Source organism: Coloeus monedula, assembly GCF_965178545.1.
Source record: "Coloeus monedula genome assembly, chromosome: 9".
Lineage (NCBI taxonomy): Eukaryota > Metazoa > Chordata > Aves > Passeriformes > Corvidae > Coloeus > Coloeus monedula.
The window spans coordinates 15418292-15438541 of NC_138789.1; the positions used below are offsets into that span (position 1 = coordinate 15418292).

The window sequence follows — 20250 nt, forward strand, 5'->3', positions numbered from 1 at the left end:
CCAGCTGACTTGTACGTGGTTTCTGTAGGAAAAAAGAGTCACTCTGCAAGTCTGATTCATATCCTATATCTATTTGTACACTAGATTCATACATTTCAAACATTCAGACACTTTCAGATAAGAACACAGTAGTGATATCAGAAACATCTAAATTCCTCTTAAAATAATTTAGAAATGTCAGTGCTGAGCAATTGATGTGCTCTCGTGTGCAGAGGAGTAAAAACACATACTTGAATCCAAGATTCTCCAGTTCCTGAACTGTTATCTCCAAGAGAGTAAACCTCTAGAGTACATCTCCACATGACACATTTATCTAAAGTGGCTGCACACATATAATGATGGCTTTTGTTTAGTGATCATGGTCATTTTGAGTTTGTTTAAATACTGCAGCCAAATGCTTATAAACTAATCCCAGAACATTTTGAAATGCTTCAAAGCTTTTAGCGGGGGAACCTCTTGCATAGGCTTTGTAGATGAAGCTGACCACAGTTCACTGGAACCAGCCAGCTCAGATAAGTAAGATGAAAGCAGACATTTCCTGAAAATATCTTGAAAGCTTTCCATTAGTCTGTGCCAGGGGTATACACTAAAACCAGAAAGTGCCCATGCTTGTATAGCAACCAATATTCCCACTGTTTTCTCCGTTCTTTCTTGAACTACTGTATTTATATCTATTTATCTGCTTCATTTGATATCTTGCAAAGTTCTTTGGGGGAAAAAGATGCAACTTCTGCATTCTAGTTTACAATACATTATAAAGCAGCTCTTACTAGAAGAAAAAATTTTATTTAACATAAACAATGTAACAGGAAGAAACCAAATCTACCAATGCCAAAATTACTACAAGTTACAAATAATCAAGAAATTTGAACTACAGATAATTTTTAAGTCACCCACTCCATGACAGGCATGAATACCACTGTTTGAACATAAATCGCTGGCTGTCAAAGTGTACTCTAACAAGGTCGATTCAGCACTGCTGAATGTGCTATATTCATAGGAGTGCCTCAGGCTAGATTTTCAATAAAGGCAGAGACAGGCTGTGTTCATATTTTATACAATAATTTGACTGAATAAGTCCAATTGTTCACTAGGAACATGAAATACTCCACTATTGAAATCTCCAACATTTTATACTTTTAAACATGTCACACTGTCCAGTTCCGGGCACTTTGTTTCAACAAATGAGAAGCCCAGGTTTATTTAGTAGTTAGTAGAGTCAAGAGCACACAGAACTATCAGCAGCTTTTCAAGGACCTGCAGACTATGAAGTGAGCCTAGGGTCTAATTTAAGCACCAAAATTAGGCATTAATGATATCCATCATGGTGCATCCTACAAAGAGTTAATATGCACACTCAAGCAAAGAGGACAGCATGATCATACCATAATACACTAGAATTCAACACAACAGTAATGGTAACAGTTATTCTGTCCAGTACCTTATCATGAAAAGGGTTGGGGCACTCTGAAAGTGCACTGTGAAGTTAAGTACACCAAGTCCTCAGCACACACTAGCCATATATGTTTGAGAAGGAAGTGGTGAGCCACAACATTGATGCACAAAATAGGGTGCAAGCAAAGTCCAACAGTTGCTACTTGAAACAGAGCAACCTTGCCCCCTTTAATGCAAAACAAAAAATACTTGAAGTCTTAGATTTTTTTGAGGTGTATTTTGAAACCCATGTTCACTCTGTTTTCTGTAGTCCCTGCACCCTGGGATACCTGTAGTATGGTCTGGCACCCACCTGGAAAGAGGAAGTATTATCCTCTACCAGGGTGTTGCTCATGCAGCTTTACTGCTTAGTGTTGGTAGTAAAATGGTCATCCTATGTCTGAAACCAGGTCAAGACGTGAATAAATGTTGTGAAAGTGCAACTGAAGCTATTGAAGATCCACTCTGACTCAGGCCCCACACAACTCTATGATCTAAATGACATTAGATGTGCTACAATGTGCACAATGTCTCAGTACAGCTAAGGGAGAAGACTTAAATAGGGCGTTAATTCTTTTTATAAGAAATATTAGCAATATATGACAGTTCCTTGGGAGACTGAAGGAGCTGAGAAAGGGCCTGAGTGAGGACCTGTCTGTGAGGGGTTGTCCAGGTCCTTGGTAGCCTTTCCCTGCACAGTCCTGGCTTCCACTAAATAGTCAAGCTTGATTAGAATTTTCAAATAATTAAATGTTCTACTTTAATCTTTCTGGAAATGATGCAACATGCATCATCTTACAAAAGGAATCTAACACTCATTCTATCACACCTACATTCTTCCACATTCTCTCCTAAGAGGCAGCTGAGAGAGTTGTTCAAAATCTCAACATCATGAGCTTGCAAAAACCTTACAATAAACAGAAATCAGCAGAGGTTTTATTTATGATCTCACTAATATTATAACTAAAATCTAATCTATTTTATGATCAAATGTAATTAATTTCTTTAGGGATGGACCTTTAGTAAGCAAAGGTAAAAAGAGAATTGGTTCTCTGCTTATACTGACTGCTACCAGGACTGCCTACTACTTGTAAAACGTTTTAAAGCAGCTGTAAAACAATCACTACTTATGTAAACATTTAGAGCTCATCATATGCAGAGATCAGCTACATATTTTAACTTCTGATCAAAAAGAAACACCATTTCCTCAACTGTACAGAAACTACTTGAAAAATTCATAAGATCTGTTTCACAAATTACCAATTCAACCATAAGAATATATAGTAAAAATGACAAAAGATTTGTTCTTATAGTTGATAAAAAATTTATGCCAAGGCATTCAAGTAAAGTTACTTTCTGTGTTCTGATTTAATGAATCATTTGAGTGGTATCTGGCGGGGTGACACAGATGTAAGGCTCGCTGAAGCCTGCTCTAATGCCTGCTGGTACCGTCTTCCTTGGGACAGCAAAGCCAGAACAATGTGTCAGACTGAAGTAATATCAAGGAAAGTAAGTGCAGTGCTGGGCATGCCATGAGGCTGGCCCACAGTACTTCCTGACCTGTGAATGTCTGTAAGTACTTCTCTGTCCTACAGGCTCCAGTGACCCAGGAAGCCCAAAAGAAGCAGCAGCAGTGTGGTAATGAACAGACTCTGGAATAAAGATTTTTGCAATCTCGTAATTCAAGCTCAAGACATATAAAGACTGTTTGATGGTTTAACCCTAATGGAAGGCAGAGCCTGGCACTGTGAAACCACCAGTGATTTCTTAACCATTAACATTAGTTCAGCTTTTAATACACATTTCTGTCTAACACACTGCGAAGTTTGTGTCCTTAACTTCAGAAATGTACATGAACTGGCAAAACACAAATTAAGGAACTCACTTGATGCAAATGAATGCAGCTTTTATACACCATGCTTCTGTGTAGAAGTTTACTGAAAGACACTGTAATACAATCAGGCTTCCCATTAGGGAATCATTGTAAAGAATTTAATTCCACAGTAAGTAAAACAAAGCTAAGGAGGACTGTAGTATTGTAATCTTAAGAAACAAAGCTAATCCTCACAAAAATAAAATACTGGGTCCCAGTATTCCTTGGGAGTTGCTAAAAGAGATTTCCCCTCTAAAAGAAGTTTGCTAGAATACTTATACTATTTAGAAGCACACATATATTTATAGAAATAATTTGACTTCAATCATAAAAGTGAAACGTTTTAAGAAATTAGAAGCAAAATGAGAAATGAAAAGCTTAACAGTTATGCCAAATCCAAATAATATAATAGATGTGTCATTTTGTCCTAATGTCAGAGAGGGGAAGAATGTCTGTCAGCAGCAAATGGAAGAGGGTGAATTATACTCCTACTTCATCCTGCAAAGCCTCTTTAAAACCCCCTAAAACTTAGCTTTTCTTTTTTTTAATGTACGTTTGTCCCTCATTAACATTTGATGCAAGGGGGACAATCCTCTTTTGTCAAGAAAATTTAGTACATTTGCATGAAAAATAGATTTCTGTTTATTTCACAGTTAGTTTCATGAAATCTTCCTCTTATCTGAAAATTAAATCTTGTTCCAATAAGCTAATTAAGACAGTTGCACATAAGAATATATGACATTTAAGGGTACTTACACAGATAGCAAAACAATAGCAATTAGAGTCCATTCAGGCATTTTGTGAATAATATTTCTGTTTGTTAACCTGAAAAAAAAATTTTAAAAAACGTCAGTACATTTCAGAGTAGAAGTAAGCAGATTTTAACAGCTGAATTTTAAGCCTACCATTAATACACTGAGTTATAATGAAGCAATTACAGCTGTATCTGAGCAATTTACCAACTCTCAAGCTTCTGTCATCCTCTAATGGAGGAATTGCAGAATTTCCAATGTCTCCTTTTTCTATATGAAAGTGGGATGGGGAAGACTGAGCAGAAGCTATTTCTTTAAAATTGCTTACAAATAGTCCTGGCTGCTATGAGGCCCCAGCTCTCACTCATACCCACTGGGAAATTCTCCAGAACTGCACATGTGTTTCTGAAAAGATGGACCTTCTTACACTTAGTTTCCCTCCTGCTGGCTTCAGATCCAGATTTGCTGTAAAAGCTGATGTGGAAACAGACTGAATTTTACAAGGTAGCGGTGACAATGCTCTGATGATTCATGTTTTTAAAATGGAAATCCAGAATTCTAACTTACACAATGGGAGCCAGAGCAAATATAAGAGCTATATAAATACAAATGAGGTGTGAATAAAAAACCACATGGGTGTTCAAGAAAAGTGCTGCTGCACTGAATACCAGCTGACCCTTTTGGCTGAACTGCCTAATAAAACAGATCTGCTTTAAGTCAAGTACTAATCTGTGTTAAAACAATTCATCTGTGAATTGCTGTCTCAATTTAGGCATGACCCATGGTGTTCAAAACAAGCAATTTCATGGAAAAGTCAGTCACAAATGAAGCTGTGGCTATGCAGGCACCCAAAAGAGCCAGCAGAATTAATTTTATTCAGGAAGATGGCACCATCCAACAGCTAAACTGAGGGGCAAGTACCTCCCTATGTTTGCTTCCTTCTTGCTTTTAGTTTCCCTTCCATGAAGTCTTGTACAAATTCAATTCAGAATGAAGATACCCTGTCACTCATACCCACTCCTACAGGCACTGGTGAAGACAGTTAATTTTAAGCACACTCCTATGTGGAAACAAATTCAAATCCAGGGTTTGCTTCCCCAGTAAGATGACTTTTTTCCTAAAAAAAAATTACTTCAGGCAAGTATATAGTTACCCAAAAAAAAACCAAACAAAAAAAAGCTGAAATTTGAGAAAGCAGAAATATTTGTACTTGTCATTGTTAAAATTCAAATTCTATTAACTAATTCCCCAAAATTATATTCAAAATGGTGATTAAAAATGTAGTTATGAGTAAGATCTTTTATAGTATCTGTTTGCATTTCTCTATTTCAGAAAGATATTAAAAATTAATAAATTTGTAATGATCACAGCAATATTATCTCATATTTCTCCTCAAATCTTTAAGTCTTCAAACCAAAATCTGATTTTGAAGCAATTATCACTCAAGTAGTGTCTCAACAATCTGAGTTTTGTTCAGTTATGAAAGGAAAAACAATGTTTTGCACTACATACACAGGAATTGTCACATCAAACCAAAACCAACAGTTCTGGCAAATACTGATTGTATTTGTTTTTAAAAGATTCATGTTTAGCAATTATTATTTGAAATAGTTAGTCAATTTAGCAACAAAATTTGTACCTGGTAAACTGTTACATTTTTCTGGCTACAGAACAAGAGACAAAACAAAGGCAGAACATCTTGACTCAACACTGATGACAGTGATAAACACTACCAAGAAATGCCTGATGGAATCATCTTGACAGGCAATTCATACGTAACATTCCAGTTAATCTGTTATGATGAGACACAATGAAAGAGACAGCTCCAAGCCACCTGGGGAAACTGTCAAATAGAGAAAGCAGCTTTATTTCAATGCTTTACAAGGAGTTAGTATTGATTAGAGCACAGGAAGGTGTCATTCTCGTACACAAACTGAGAGATGCAGTTATTTGTGTCAATTAACTCTTATTCAATGTTAGTATTGATTGGCAAGGTCTGAACACTAGTCATTGCCATCAATATGCTATTTCTGAAGGAGGTAGTCAAAAGACACAGATAACCAGCAGGACGCAGCAATATGGATCTACTGCTGTACTACTGTCACTGCACTGGATGAACAGTCAGGCCTCTGAAACTGAGTAACCTTTCAGTACAACACCTGTCCTAAAACACTTGTGCAGCTGGTAAAAAAAAACATTTCAGGCAGATCAGAGTAAAGCAAGCAACCTACAGGTGTGAAGCCTTAAATAATAAGGAGCAGTGGAAGGGCAGTCACTTTCACAAACAAGCTCTGGGTCAACACCAAGGCCTCTGAAGAGCAAAGCTTTCAGAAAACAGGGAACTGCAGGGCCTCTGTAAAAATGGTTCATTAGTTCTTTGTCTTGCCTCTAGCCAAAACTGTTACTTCAGAACAATCCATGAAAGAGGTCACTAGATTTCTGTCATAAACATAAAATGTGGAAGTGTTAAAACTGTACAAAAGTTTGTGTGTGTGATTTTTGTGGTGAAATCTGTTCTGTTCAAGAGTTTGGCCAAATTCTCCCTCACCTACCTAGAGAAAGAAAACAATATGCAACTTCCCAAAACGGACTGTGCCTACTTTCTTGGCCTGTGTAGGGCAGGATATGTAAGCTAGGCAAGCTGGATGATCCCAAATAGTGTGGGTTGCTTAGTTGCTGGTTTGCGGGTCCTGTGGTTCACTCCAGCAAGAGACGCTGCAGCCACCCAGCAGGACCCACGCAGTTTTCACACCCTGTGAAGCAGCCTGACTGAGCACATGGATCCAAGTAGCAGAAGCTTCCAGGATAAAGGACTAAAGAGTAAAATGCATAAAAGTTCCACCTCAGATGACCTCCTGATAACTGATTAGTGCCCAGCCTGTAAAAGAAGGGAACTCCAATAGGGAAATTGGAGGAATCCACAGTGAATAAAACCAGTAAACCCAGCATCTTTGCAAACGCAGCAGCCTTTCCTTCCCACATCCAGATTTGCAGGTGTGGGCATATATAACTGCAGTTCAAGAATCTGCCCATTCCATAAATCAGGAAATAGACTTCATGGGATTAGGATGCAAAGTTTTGACTTTAGGGAACCTTAGCTACCTGTATTTTTTCCAAAACTTGCACTAAGATGAGTGAACTTTAATCCAGGGTGGCACGGGCAAATATGGAAGCATATATTGTTTTTCTTTAGGTTTCAACTAGACCAATTTAACCATAAAAGACAGCTTCTCTACCTCCTGGAAAACAGCAACACATTTACATAGTGTAATATCATTTAGTTTGATGACAACCAGCAAAAAATAAGCTACTATTTAACTTCAGGCTTCCTTTGAGAAAAGCCTATTTACTTGAGAAAAAGTCATTAACATCTTGATACTCCCCTATTTCCACACAGAACTTTGTCTACAACCAAGTACTACTGATTGACTTGAAACCCAGAACCTAAAATTTCACTTAACAACAGTAACAGGTAAAATAGGTATTAATAAGTACATATACAAGATAACATGCATTAATGACATATACTTAAAAGCTAAAAGACTGTCTTGGACACATGATAAAACAAACTTGTGACAAAAAGTCTTGAACACATCTCACATCTGATTAATTGGTAGAGTTCAATGTCAATGATGAGCTCCGTAATGGGAATTAAAATACTTGCAACCATAAAATACAGAAGGAATCCTATTTTCAAAATTAAATATTATGCCTTAAAAAACCCAACCACACATTCAAAATCATTTATCCTCAATTTATATATAAGAAGCTAATTTTCACTTGATCTTTTAACAAAGTGCCCCTCCACACTCTGGAGAATTATTTGACATCTCAGTTTTCGTAACAAAAGCTTACAGGCACTGAGGGACTTTGTTTGGGAAGAGCTCTAACCATTCTAAAATGTCTCTTGAGATCTCTCTAGTGTGTTTCTTAGTAGTGGTGATTGAATAAAATGCTGCCCAAAGGAGGCTGAACTGCAAGTGTTCCTTTAAAAACCAATGGAGCTGAAAATCGTTGTTGCTTAGTTCACCACATGCTCTTTCACCCTTCTTAAGCTAAGCTCTGCTACAGCCATGTGTTTTATCTACTACCCTCTTTGGCAAGCTCTTCAGCCTGAAATATCTTCAGTACCAAAAGCAGGAACGAGCTCAAGCATTTATCAATGCTCCTCCATTGTCATTAAGCATCTGAACAACATTAACAAAGAAAGTAACATTTGAATTTCTATACCCTGTAAATGCAAACACCATTTAAAATTTATCTCAAGTCTCCCTGCCAAAGCATTCAATCCAAAACTTAAGAGACTACTCCTAATAAATAAACTTAAACCTACATACCAAACTGGAGATTCAAGTCTATGCCTTCATCTCAATATCCATGAGCTAGCTCTTGTGTATCAACAGACCTTTCATATCAGTAATGCAAGAAGAAGAAAGGGAAGCAATAAAAACCATTGGGCCCTACTTCCTGTATTTTTGTATTTAACTATCAGTGACAATAAAACTCCAGTTATTTTGAGATTTATATTATATTATATTATTATATGGCATTTTGTCTTTAGCCATCCCCCATCCAAAATCCTGAATTTCCAAGCAACTGATCTGGAATCTTCACAGTAAGAGAACACCAAGAACTCGCTACCATTACCTTCAACTTACTTCCTAACAAAAGACACAAAAATAAACTCACAAAGTGTCATCTAAGAGATCAAAACAGATTAGGGGAAACCTTTAAATTATGATGAACTACTGCTACATGAACCAGGTATTGGGTCAAAGTCCAAATAAATTTGATTTGGTTCCATTTTGTACACCCACAGATATGTGTGTGTGTGTGTGTATATATATATATACACATTTATATATATATATATATTTATATATATATGTTTTAGAAGTCTATTTTGGTTTCAAGTCTCATTTGCTATAAACCACTGTGAAAAATTTATATTCATGCCCCACTGTCTTTGAATAGCAAAAATTATTTAAAACAGAAGTTCTGTTTTTGAGAACCTCCAGGCCTTCTTACATAATCAATCATACAAAAGTAATTTGAAAGACACCAAAGGTAGTTTCTCCAGTTTTATCAATCCACAAGCTAAAGTGACTATTAAGCATTTAAACTGCAGAGCAACGAAAGAGTTTTAAGACACAAAGATTTTACTCAAATAATAGTTATCTATACACTATATACAAAATATCTTTGCTGGTTTCAGTGGTGTTGTTAAAATAAAAGGTTAATCAGAACTTAAAAGACTGCAATCACAGAATCAAATTCAAATAGTATCAATGTTTTTATTTAAAAGAGATAATGCACAGAGTTACCAGAAAGGAAGAATCTTCCACAGTAAGAAATCTTGCACAGACACCATTTAGTGGTGTTCTTCCAGACATGGACAAATCATAAGGAATCGGGTAGAGATGGGTTTCTATTCACCAAAGCCTAGATTCCTTGTGGCACATGCCACATGAATGTATTTTGGAAAATTTACATGTAAACCTCAGGCAGGTTGAGGATGTGGGAAGGAGTTTCAAGAGTGACAATGCACACACAGTTAACAACTGCTGTTGCTCTTTTTCTGACAATACTTGAGGATGCAAGACACAATCTAGGTCCAACTTATGAGAGTTGCCTCCCAAAGAAAACCTAAAAATGTTCAGAGAAGTTACCATCATTCTGCTTTCCCTCCTTCTTTATCTCACTGTTTCCAAATACTGTCTTTAGTCCTACTGCGTGAAGCAGAAGCTTTGCTGGTGGTGATAGAAGTGCCCACTAGATCTACTTCCCTTTGAAATCAGGAACAAGACAGATGCAACTGACTGACTCAGGAAGTTAGTGGTAAAAATTATTAATCAGATTAAAACCATTTAGCCCAGCTGCAAGGAGCCAGAGCAAAAGAAAGGGACAGATCTCAGAAACTCATGCTTAATAGGAGGTGACGAGGTAGCAGAACCTTTAAAAGACTCACCAGCATCCTCCAGAGACCACTGGCCTAGTTTTTAAAAAATCTACAAATACTCCTGGTGACCTAGCCACTGTCAGGAGCAAGGAAAGGCCTGACTTGTTAGTCCACAGGGAATGTGACATTAGCTACACAAACACACAGCTAGAAAAGAGCAAATCTGCAATAGGGCCCTCTCTGTGCCCAAACCACAAATCATTCAACAGCATGTTTAATTAATCAATTTATAAGAATCTCTAAGTATAGACCAATACTCACCGGAAAGTTTTGACAAGACTTTTTAGCTCTGTATAAACATCGCCTGAAGCAATCTGAAGAGGGCCCAAAACTGCAGATAATCTAGAAGGCAAAAGACACCAGTCAATAGACACTGTCCTCTCTTTCTCGTTTCTTCTCAAGTAAGACTTCCACCAAAGCACATCAAAGTTACTAAAAAGGAGGAGATTGACTTTTGTGCAGCAGATCAGGCCTGCAGTTTTCACTTCAGCTGCCTCTGTGTGGTGTTTGGGACAACACCTTCACTTTGCAACTGCCTGCTTTTAAAAATAAGTTCTAGTTCAGTGTGAACGCGAAGATTTAAATATAGTTCTACATACATATTCTTACTAATTTCACCTTTCAGTTCTGAAAAATATTCATACAATTTTGAGGACTAGAACTACAGGCCTTACAAATTTTTGAAGGTTTATATTTACTATATATTTATAATAACAATTCAAAAGGAAACTGCATGTCTAAATGAGGTATTCACACATAATATACCTGCTAACCTCAGACTCACATAGATGCAACAGAAATATCAGTCCACTGTGAGCTCGATAGTTGAAATCCAGATGACAGTTATCAGAAAATTTCAAAAGAGAGAAAAACACAGGTTTCCTCCTTACTTATCTGTGCATAAAAACGGACAGACCACACAAACTGCACATACTCTTCAACTCGTTGTCGGGATTCCCAAATAACATCCTTTGTTTTTCACACTTAGGATTAAACTCTTGCCTCTATTTATTTAATAGTTAATATGCTCTTGCATTTGAATATCCAGTTATTTGCACTATACGCATGTAACACATAGTGTATCAGTATTACTGGAAGACTTAAGGTTTCTGTTCTCCTGTATATCACTGCATGGTTACAAAAACTGAACACAGGACTCTCACAATGTTGGGCATATTAGTTGCTTTATCACAATGAAAATGATCTCTTGATTCGTGACAGGACGACTGCATCACCTCAGGAAATTTAAAACAGTCGACACTTAGAGACATGACACTTGGGGGGTGGTTTGATTTCATGTTTGTGGCCTATCCACATGTTGCAGGTAGAGAAAAACAGAAAGGATTTACTTTTTATTTTGGCAGGGATGGGGAGTTGGTTGTGAGGTTTTTAAGTTAAAAAAAAAAAAAAAGCTTCTGTAAAACCTAGTTTGGCTAGGTAACACAAGCTACAATGATAGAGAAGTAAATACCCCCCCTAAAAAAAACCAACAGAATCATGACTTTTAAACACTCATTTATCTGCATTGCCTTGACAACGAGAATATTTCCGAGGTCCTATCAACTTTGACAATTTAATAATTCGAACAGCTACGTGAGAAATGCCTTAATCTTTTTTGTGTGACTCCAAAGCCCTTTTATGTATGTGAAGAAGGTCTGATGTTGGGAAAATTTTAAGATTCAGTTCTGAGGGCCTTTAATGGTTGTAGCTAGGGGCATACCGGTATCAGCCATCCAAACGTGCGTTAGAAACTCTAAGACCTTTGCTTAAAGGATTACAGAGATTTGTTTACAAGTAACAGTATGCTTAATGTACAAAACAAATACTTGTACTCCTCTCAAGCAACTTCAAGGTTTCAGTTTAAACTTGAGTAGTTGGTACATGCAGACTGTGCAAACTGTCACCTGCAACTGTACTACAGCTGACTGCTGCAGAAATAAGTAAGTCCTTTAGGGTAATAATGGGCTTAAGTTATGACAAGGGCCACCTAGAAAAAGCCAGGCCCATCCTTGCACAGTGTTTGTTACTTAAAACATTGATGAATGAGCACCAACTTCAGACTGACATTCACCGAAGTAAACAGTACTTACGCTTTCGTCAATTTTTCAAGGACAATTCGCTTCCTAATCTGCATTTGTGCATTTGAATCAACAAGTGGGAAGGTGAGATCTTCCTGCTGATCATCCTGTATTAGACAAAAAACTTTAACAGCTATAACCTAGTGTTTAATTAAAGTCAGTACATCAAAACAGTCACAGATAATCAGTAAGTATTTAAACATTAAGTAACTTATCTCTGAAGAGAAAAAACCCCAAACTAATTTTTAATGGGCAGACAATTGCATAATCTGATGCAACATACAGTATGCAGCTAACATAATTTTCTCTTTCCCTGTGTGAGATACTTATCCACTTATGATAACAGAAACAAAGTAATAATTCTTTCAAGGCCTGTTCAGACTTTATACAGCCTCCATACTGTTCCACCAGACACTCACTTTGTCTTTGCTAGGATGTTCCCCTGCCTGTGCTTGTGTCGCTGCCTCTTCAGCCAAGATGTACTTTCCTTCATAGAACTCTTTTACTCGGACTTCTAGGAACTCTGTTTCTTCTTTTAACTTTTCGTAACTAGGAACAGGTTTAAGTATTCCACCTGAGCCTGTGAAAGGTAAAGAGTAATTCAAGCTGTTTTGAGACTCCCCTACAGCAATAGTGTTGAGATCATCAGCTGTATCTAAGTCATCCTCATCAAGTTCTTCAGACTCCTGGTTGGCAGATACTATGCACTCTGATGAACACAAAGAAGTATAGTTCGGGCCATAGAGAAATTTTAAAGTTTCCTCAGTTCTCCATTCCATAAGTGTTTGCCTAAGCACTTCTAATAAACTGCCTTTGGAATTAACTGGATGCAGTTCAGGGTTTTTATGTTCTGTTGACTTAGCTAGTGTTCTTTTAAGATGTTCTGCTCCTCTTTTGCTCACACCTAGAAAAACTATCTGTGATCCACACGTATTTACACAGATTTCTGAAGCACTTGATTTCCCAAGAGCAGTATTGTTTGAAGGTGGTGCAGTTACTTCATTATGAACAGAGCAAGCATGTATTTCTTCCTGAGTGTCTATTTTACAATGAGAGAGTTGTTCAATGGCTTCTACCACATCTGCATCTTCAGTTTTAGGCCTGGCACGGACCTTCTGAACATGCTTCTTTTTGAGGATGCTTTTTCTGTGCAATTGCTGTGCAAAATTGGCTGAACTTGACTGACTTCCTGGTAGGACAGAAGAAACAAATTCTTGTTCAGTATCAGTACTGCTGTCACTGGCTGTGTCATGAGAAGCAGATTCACATGGATCTGAAGATATCCTAGGATTTTCAATGTCGGATGCTTTAATTACTTCATCACGTAGTTTCACCTCTTCTCCAGACTGCCCACTACAATAGAAAACATAAGCCATCAGTGAAATAAGAAATGGCTTTTACCTGCAATAGCTTTTCATTCTCACATAAGAATGATAAACAAAGCCTTTCCCCCCTTATAGCAGAAGTGTAATTTTTTGCTTTAAGAAGCTCTTTTAAAAGTCTTCTTGAACTCTTAAGAGTTGCACTGTTCTACAATCAAGATGACAAGTATAAAGAAGCAAGTTCTCAGCTGATTATTGGCAGTTAGAAAACAACAAGGTATTATTAAAGACAGCAGACCAATGTAAAATTTAGCATCATGAATAGTGCAATTTTAAAATGAAGACAGGCATGCTAACACATACGGGAACATAGTACCCTTAAATCAGGGGGACAGCTGAGCTGTTTCAGCATATATGTTTGCCACCTAATGGCAACGCTTTGCGAAAGGAAACAGAAAGTTGCACAATACACAGTGAGGTACAGCGAGATGACAGAGTAGTGTGATTTCATTCTGGCTGATATAGACCTTTTAGATTAAGAAGTGCAGAAGCTTTCATCACATATAATTGGCACAATTTTCTTTATAAAGAATAGATGGCATAAAATATTCAAAGTACAAACAGTGCGTTTGTTTCAGATTTCAACAGGCTCAATTAAGACACACAATCCAAGAGCAGCTGTACACTAAATCATACAGATCAAATATGCTGGGTTAGAATCACAAAGAAAAAAAACCTTTGCAATAGGTTCTAGTAAGCTCTTTTCTATAACAGAGTAAATCAAAGATTCCCTTTTCATCTGCCATGATGCTAAAATTTCTAGCTATAGATGGATACAACAACAACAAATTTTTCAGTGTACCTCTGTCCCTCCTTCAGCAGCTCTATGTCTGGTGGTCTGCAAAAAGACGACACAGAATGAGTATTTTCCTGCTCAATCTATTCTCTTGAAATACAAAGAAATACAAAAATAGTTGAGTTTGGAAGGAACATCTGAGGATCTTGTAGTCCAACACCCTCTGTTCAAAGCAAGGCTAGCAAGAGCAGGTTTGTGCACACGTGTACAGAGAGCATGACTTGTGTGCCCGCAGCGCATCGCTGTTACAGTGAACAGAATTTAACACAGTCACCAAGTCACACAAATGTTTTTCAGAAAGGACCTCTGGAAGGCTCTAGTCTGACCTCCTGCTTGAAATGCAACTTCACCAGCGCTAGGTTATGTCAGCCACAAATTCATGAAGTTTAAATCTTGAAAAGCAGCAAAGACGGAGATTTCAAAACATTGCGGAGTATCCTGTTTCATTCCACCATAACCTTAGCACAGTTTTTTTCCCAATGTCCAACCTGAACCATTCATGCAATTACTTGTGGCCATCAACCAAGAATAGTTTGGCTCTGTAATCTTTCTATTTTTAACTAGTTGTACACTACTTTCAGATCACCCTTTAGTCTCCTCTTTAACAAACTGAACATGCCAAGATCCTCACAGACCATAAAGTTCCTCTAGTAAAGACAATCCTGGGCTAGTTATAGGAAAATGTTTTAATTAATGCAAAAATATGAATTTTCAGGATATTTTAATTTATTTTAAATTTTACTTTGTTAAAAATTAGGCTATCAAGTTAAAATTTTCTTAAGAAAATCATTTTCAAAGGTTTCCAGAAACTAAAAACATTACTAAACAAATTCTGATGAGTTTCTTTCCAAAGCTCTATTTCCATTCAGTTATGAGGCAGCATCACAATGCTATTCCTGTTATCCAATACCAAGTGTTGAAAATCTCATCTGTCCTATGACTGAAAGAGAACCTTTTAGGCAGGCACTAAATGCAAGTCAATGCACAAGCACCTTTCAGTATGTAAAAGACCCCACAGGTTTAAATAGATGTAAAGCTGCACCACTCATACCAATAAACTACGTTTGGAAACTAAAGGTGGTAACAGAGTGATTTAAATTATTAGCTCCATATAACTCTTCGGAGTTTTAAGTGCAGGTTGTAGTCTTTTCTGTCACAGGAATTTCAGATATTCTACTGTGTAAATGTGTATTGGTGTGTGCACATGTACTGGTTGTGCAAAGAGGTGTAGCTAGCCAAGAACTACTGAGAGTTTGTTTGTTTGTTTTTTGAAAATCCTGCCTCCCCACCACCACCCAAAATAAATAATTAACTATGTCAAGCATACCACAACTATACACTTCTGATGTGAAGAATAAAGGGAGATTTTAGAAATACTTTTCTTAAAGACAGAAAAACAATACCTCAAAAGCACTGGTAAACTTAAACTTTTAATGAAGAGTCTAGTTTTACCTACTAGAATACCTCAGATCCAATCAGGCTGCTCAAAAGCTCTTCTCTCACTAATCAGATATTTCATATGACACATATAAGTCCACCTAGTTTCTTCTGTTGGAAACCAGGAGACTTTGAGAAGTAGTGTCTTTGAGAATGAATAAATTTGCTGAACATTCTTTATGCAAGTGTTCATTGTTCAACAGTGACACCCATTGGCTCCACTGATTACTTGCAAGCCAATGTTTCCTAAGCTAGGAACACAGACTGCATGACACTGTCCCAAAACATGTATTACAGGAAGAACAAGAAATGGGCAATCTGAAATTTATATCAGATAAACAAGCTCTTCATGTTATAGTCTGCTTTCAGATGCAAGCATTTACAGTCTAAGCTTAAGATCGATGCCAAGTGCTATGCTAAAATTAGAAAATCTCTTGTAACAGGTTAAGATTAATTCAACCTGTACATTGTATGGTTTGTCAAAATTCAATCCTAGTAAGTACATTTTAAAGTTAATAGGAGTTAACTATTATTTATGACTCGTCTGCCCTCTAAACTAACATGGTCATGTCTACTAAGTACACGTGAGTAGTACTGAACCATGTCAATTACTGTAATCCATACAGCAGCAACACTTTTAAAACAAACACCATGCTAAGCTAATGTGTTAACATCAGTTACCTCTGCTTCAGCCAAATCACTCTGATGCGCTGCAGCTATTTAATTACCACTGCAGCCTGTATATAGAAATAATATTCTCAAAAGGTGCAATGAATGTATAAGATTATACTTACTTGTCTTCTTCTCTCATCCATACCGGACTTTTGGAAATTTGAGCTTCAAAATATTTAGATGCTCTATAGCAAAAGTTGCTGCAAAAGCACTGGCAATGAGAGAAAGCAAGAAAACATGACTAAGGCCAACTTTAATACATAGAAAAGTACAAAAGTAATTCCTTTTAATGCTTGTAAAATTAAGTACCAATACACATTTCTTTTCAAGGCTATAGCCAGGTTTTTAGTTCACCTGAGAAACCCAACCTATCAAATGGGCCTATCCCATTCCCACAAGCCACATTTAGCTGCTTCTTTCTTCCCCATTTTTCTGCTTTCTGCACTTTTATTACACACTGGGAAGCAAATCAGCGTTGGATTCTATGTAACAATAATTTAAAAAAACCCCAACAAACCAAACTGTTCAAAGAGCAACCCATAACCCAATATGCTGTTAATACAGTTTCAAAGACACACATTAAAATTCAGGTGTTTAATAATGAAAATTTTGGTTCACAAGAGAACCTGGTATTTTGCAATACTTGGAACAACACCTAAAAATCTCCAGCATCTTTGAAAAATTGATTTGCAAACTTGCATCTCAAGGGAGGACAGCAAAGCATCCTACTTCTTGCTGGAGTCTTGCCTAGTTGCTCGAGAAAGCAATTCCTAAAATTTTGTGTATCCCAGAGTTTTAATCAGAGGAATGCATACTACTGACACTGAAGAAATTTGTTCTGTAACTGGTAACATTTATCTTACCATTTAATGTCTAAGTGTCTTTAGGTGATTGCGTATCCTGTGAACTGTCAAAGATGACTTTTATGCAACCACATGTGTGAACATGCTTCCAGAAAAAAAGTATTTTGTGAAGAGTTAGGTTTTATGTTGAAAACTCCTCAAAAAGAAACCTAAGTGTTCCCCGAAAAGGAACACTAAGGAATATGTAAGATGTAACTTGTACTACACTACTGCAAACTTCAGTGATTGAAAAGGATGTGCACTTTGACCCTCCTAAAGCTCACTGACTGTGCTGGAGCAAAATAAAGAACACTTCTTCACAAATGTCTTTAACAGATCAGCTGTGCCACATTCAAACTGATATCCAAGTAAAACTTTCCATTTTATGTTTAAACTTAGAAAACACATGTATTTTGTCTTACCAAAGACATAACCTAGAAAGTGAAATGCACAAAAATTTCATATTCTAACAGTTTGTGAAAATTATTTTCATAATAATCAAATGCATTTTTCTCTGAATCGAGCCACTATATGAATGCTGTTAAAAAATGAATTTCTGATGTTGCTACCATTAAACACATTCTAGAAACAGACTTGTTACCATACCTTTCTTTCAGTGATATCATAAACTCGGTTCGTTTTTGTTGAAATTCTGTACTTCTGCTTTGGCACCTAAAACAATACATTTTCATCAGCAAGACTGTCAGTTCCATCGTGACTACAGAGAAAACTTCATTCTTAATTCACATCTGTGGACACGTGCAATATATTCTATTTAACTGAACTGCATACTACAACCACCTTTCCTCTCAATTCTTCTGATGTTGCACCTTCTCAGATGTAAGAAAGGCAATTTATCTTTAATCATATACATCTCAAAAATCAGTAAAAGCCAGCTCCATAAGAAAACCAGTACCAAACATATAACAGTGGAGCTGCCATGGCAGAAGCTTTCCTCATGTGCAAGTGCTGAGCACTTACATAGAGGTCCTTCTTTAATCCAGAGATATTTATATGCTGTGAGACTGTACTGTCAGACCCAGCCACTACCCAGGCAAACCCAGAGAGGAACTTATGTAAACTGTAACAGTTTTGAAATTAACATCTGTGCAAATATATGAAGTCCAAAACAGTATATTGTTTTGTACTTGAGTTGATTTTTTTCAGATAATCACATGTAGCACTGATATTATATCACAGGTTATCTAACTGACCTTTGAGCTCAGCTTAAGCTCTGATATATCACACCTAAAGAAGGATAGCTTTGATCTTGCCACAGTTGACATACGTTTTCATAGCATACGTATATGCATTCACATAATAATATCCGTGTGTTGTATTATTTTTTCATGTCAATCCTTCTCATAGACATCTTTTGCTACACTGACAAAAGAACAAGATTTCGAAGCTTTTTTTCATTCACAAAGGAAGGCCATGAAGCCACAACTCAGTCATCTTTATCACTGTTGACACAGATCCATGCATTGTGATTCCCATCATTCAGTAACTGATTCTGTCATACAGTAACTCCTGTCTACTCATCAAATTTTACCTTTGACTTCAGAAGGATTATACTGAAATGGAATGATATAATGCCTGGTTCATTATTTGACAGTAATCTCTGCTTAATATTCTAACTTTAAAACTAAAAAGAAAATGCAAGAGAATAAAAATTGTGAAAAGGTTCCTTTGATAACAGGATTAATAAAAAGCAACTTACGTTTTCCAGTTTATTGTGACATAGAGGATAACCACATAGCTTGATGATAGACCGTTCATCAACGATGTCTTTATAGTGAGATGGAGTAATACATTTTCCCTAAAATGACAAGAAAATAGTTCAACAACAGATACTGGAAAACTTGTCATTTTTTTGTACCCAAACCATCTCTTAAGCATATAAATATCTTAAATTTTATAACAGTTATCTATTAATATTAATAAACATTGAGAACCTACACAGGAAAAAAGGAAAAGGGTAAACAGAGAAAGAAAACAGACATGGACATTTCTTTTTACATATACAAGACCTTCATAATGTTGCCTCTAATGTGGCCCCTATTTCTGTAATTTTCCTCTGTTTACATGTTTTGCACACCTATTTATCAGCCTATTTACAACCTTAACAAGACTAATCATCATACCATTCCAACAAAACTGTGCTGCCAGGTAACAGTGGTGCATTTTAGAGACTTTGTCTAAATTTACAGATGGCATGAGGTAGACCTAAATTTTTTATACTTCATCTGTCAGTCCAGAACCAGAGAGGTATAAACAAAAGCTGTGATAAAAGAGCGAGGATTCATCAGTGTATACAGCCCTGCAAAACTAGGGCACGTTTTCACTGCAGAACGCGTAAAAATAAGGAAATCGTTATCAGAGCTGGTACAAGAGGGAATGGACGGTTTGTCTATTTTAAACTGCAGCAAATGGTTCCAAAAACTTTTAAGAAAAAGTACCACACTAAGATACAAAACGGTATAAAAACTTGCAACACCTACACAGTTTAGAAGGAACTCTTCAGTAATGTCCTCTTCCAGGAGCTGTTCAACAATAGACAATGCTTTTTTCTCAAATTCAATCTTCTTTCTCAGTGCAGCCTCCAGAGCTGCTTTCCTGTAACAGAACAGACACTGAATGATACAGAGGGCAGATTTCTATAAATTTTCTGATTGTATTTTTATCTTTTTTTCTGAAATACAGTAGCTTACATTTTCCTGCATCACACCAAAGCAACAAGTAACTGGACTAGTAATTCTGTTATAACCACAAAGAGTTACATATTTTATATTGGTTTGCTTTATTTGCTGGTCAAGAAAAGTATTGATTCTCACTGTATTGCAATACACTCCCCAAATTTTCTTGCAAGAGGGAAACTCAGAACTGACTGGACAAAGAGCCTGGGACAATTTATGGAGTGCTGTCAGGAAAACAGGAACTGGGTAAGACATGAAGAATAGGAAGAAAAAAAGGACTGGGACTTGACTGAGTGTGAGGTTACAAAGTAAAGGAAGGAATAAACCAA

The 20250-nt window shown here is 36.8% G+C and overlaps 1 protein-coding gene across 1 annotated transcript in view; it reads right to left on the reverse strand.

Annotated features, from left to right (window-relative positions):
* The window catches only part of RPAP2 (RNA polymerase II associated protein 2), a 35570-nt gene that overhangs the window by 14000 nt on the left and 1320 nt on the right, over positions 1 to 20250 (reverse strand). Inside the window, exons 3-11 of the mRNA XM_082286824.1 lie at positions 19727 to 19841; positions 18946 to 19044; positions 17832 to 17897; positions 16506 to 16594; positions 14281 to 14316; positions 12516 to 13449; positions 12109 to 12203; positions 10280 to 10360; positions 4064 to 4132 (exon numbers count right to left, since the gene is read on the reverse strand). Of these exons, the coding sequence (XP_082142950.1) occupies positions 4064 to 4132; positions 10280 to 10360; positions 12109 to 12203; positions 12516 to 13449; positions 14281 to 14316; positions 16506 to 16594; positions 17832 to 17897; positions 18946 to 19044; positions 19727 to 19841 (1584 nt within the window). The remainder of the gene's footprint in view (positions 1 to 4063; positions 4133 to 10279; positions 10361 to 12108; positions 12204 to 12515; positions 13450 to 14280; positions 14317 to 16505; positions 16595 to 17831; positions 17898 to 18945; positions 19045 to 19726; positions 19842 to 20250) is intronic.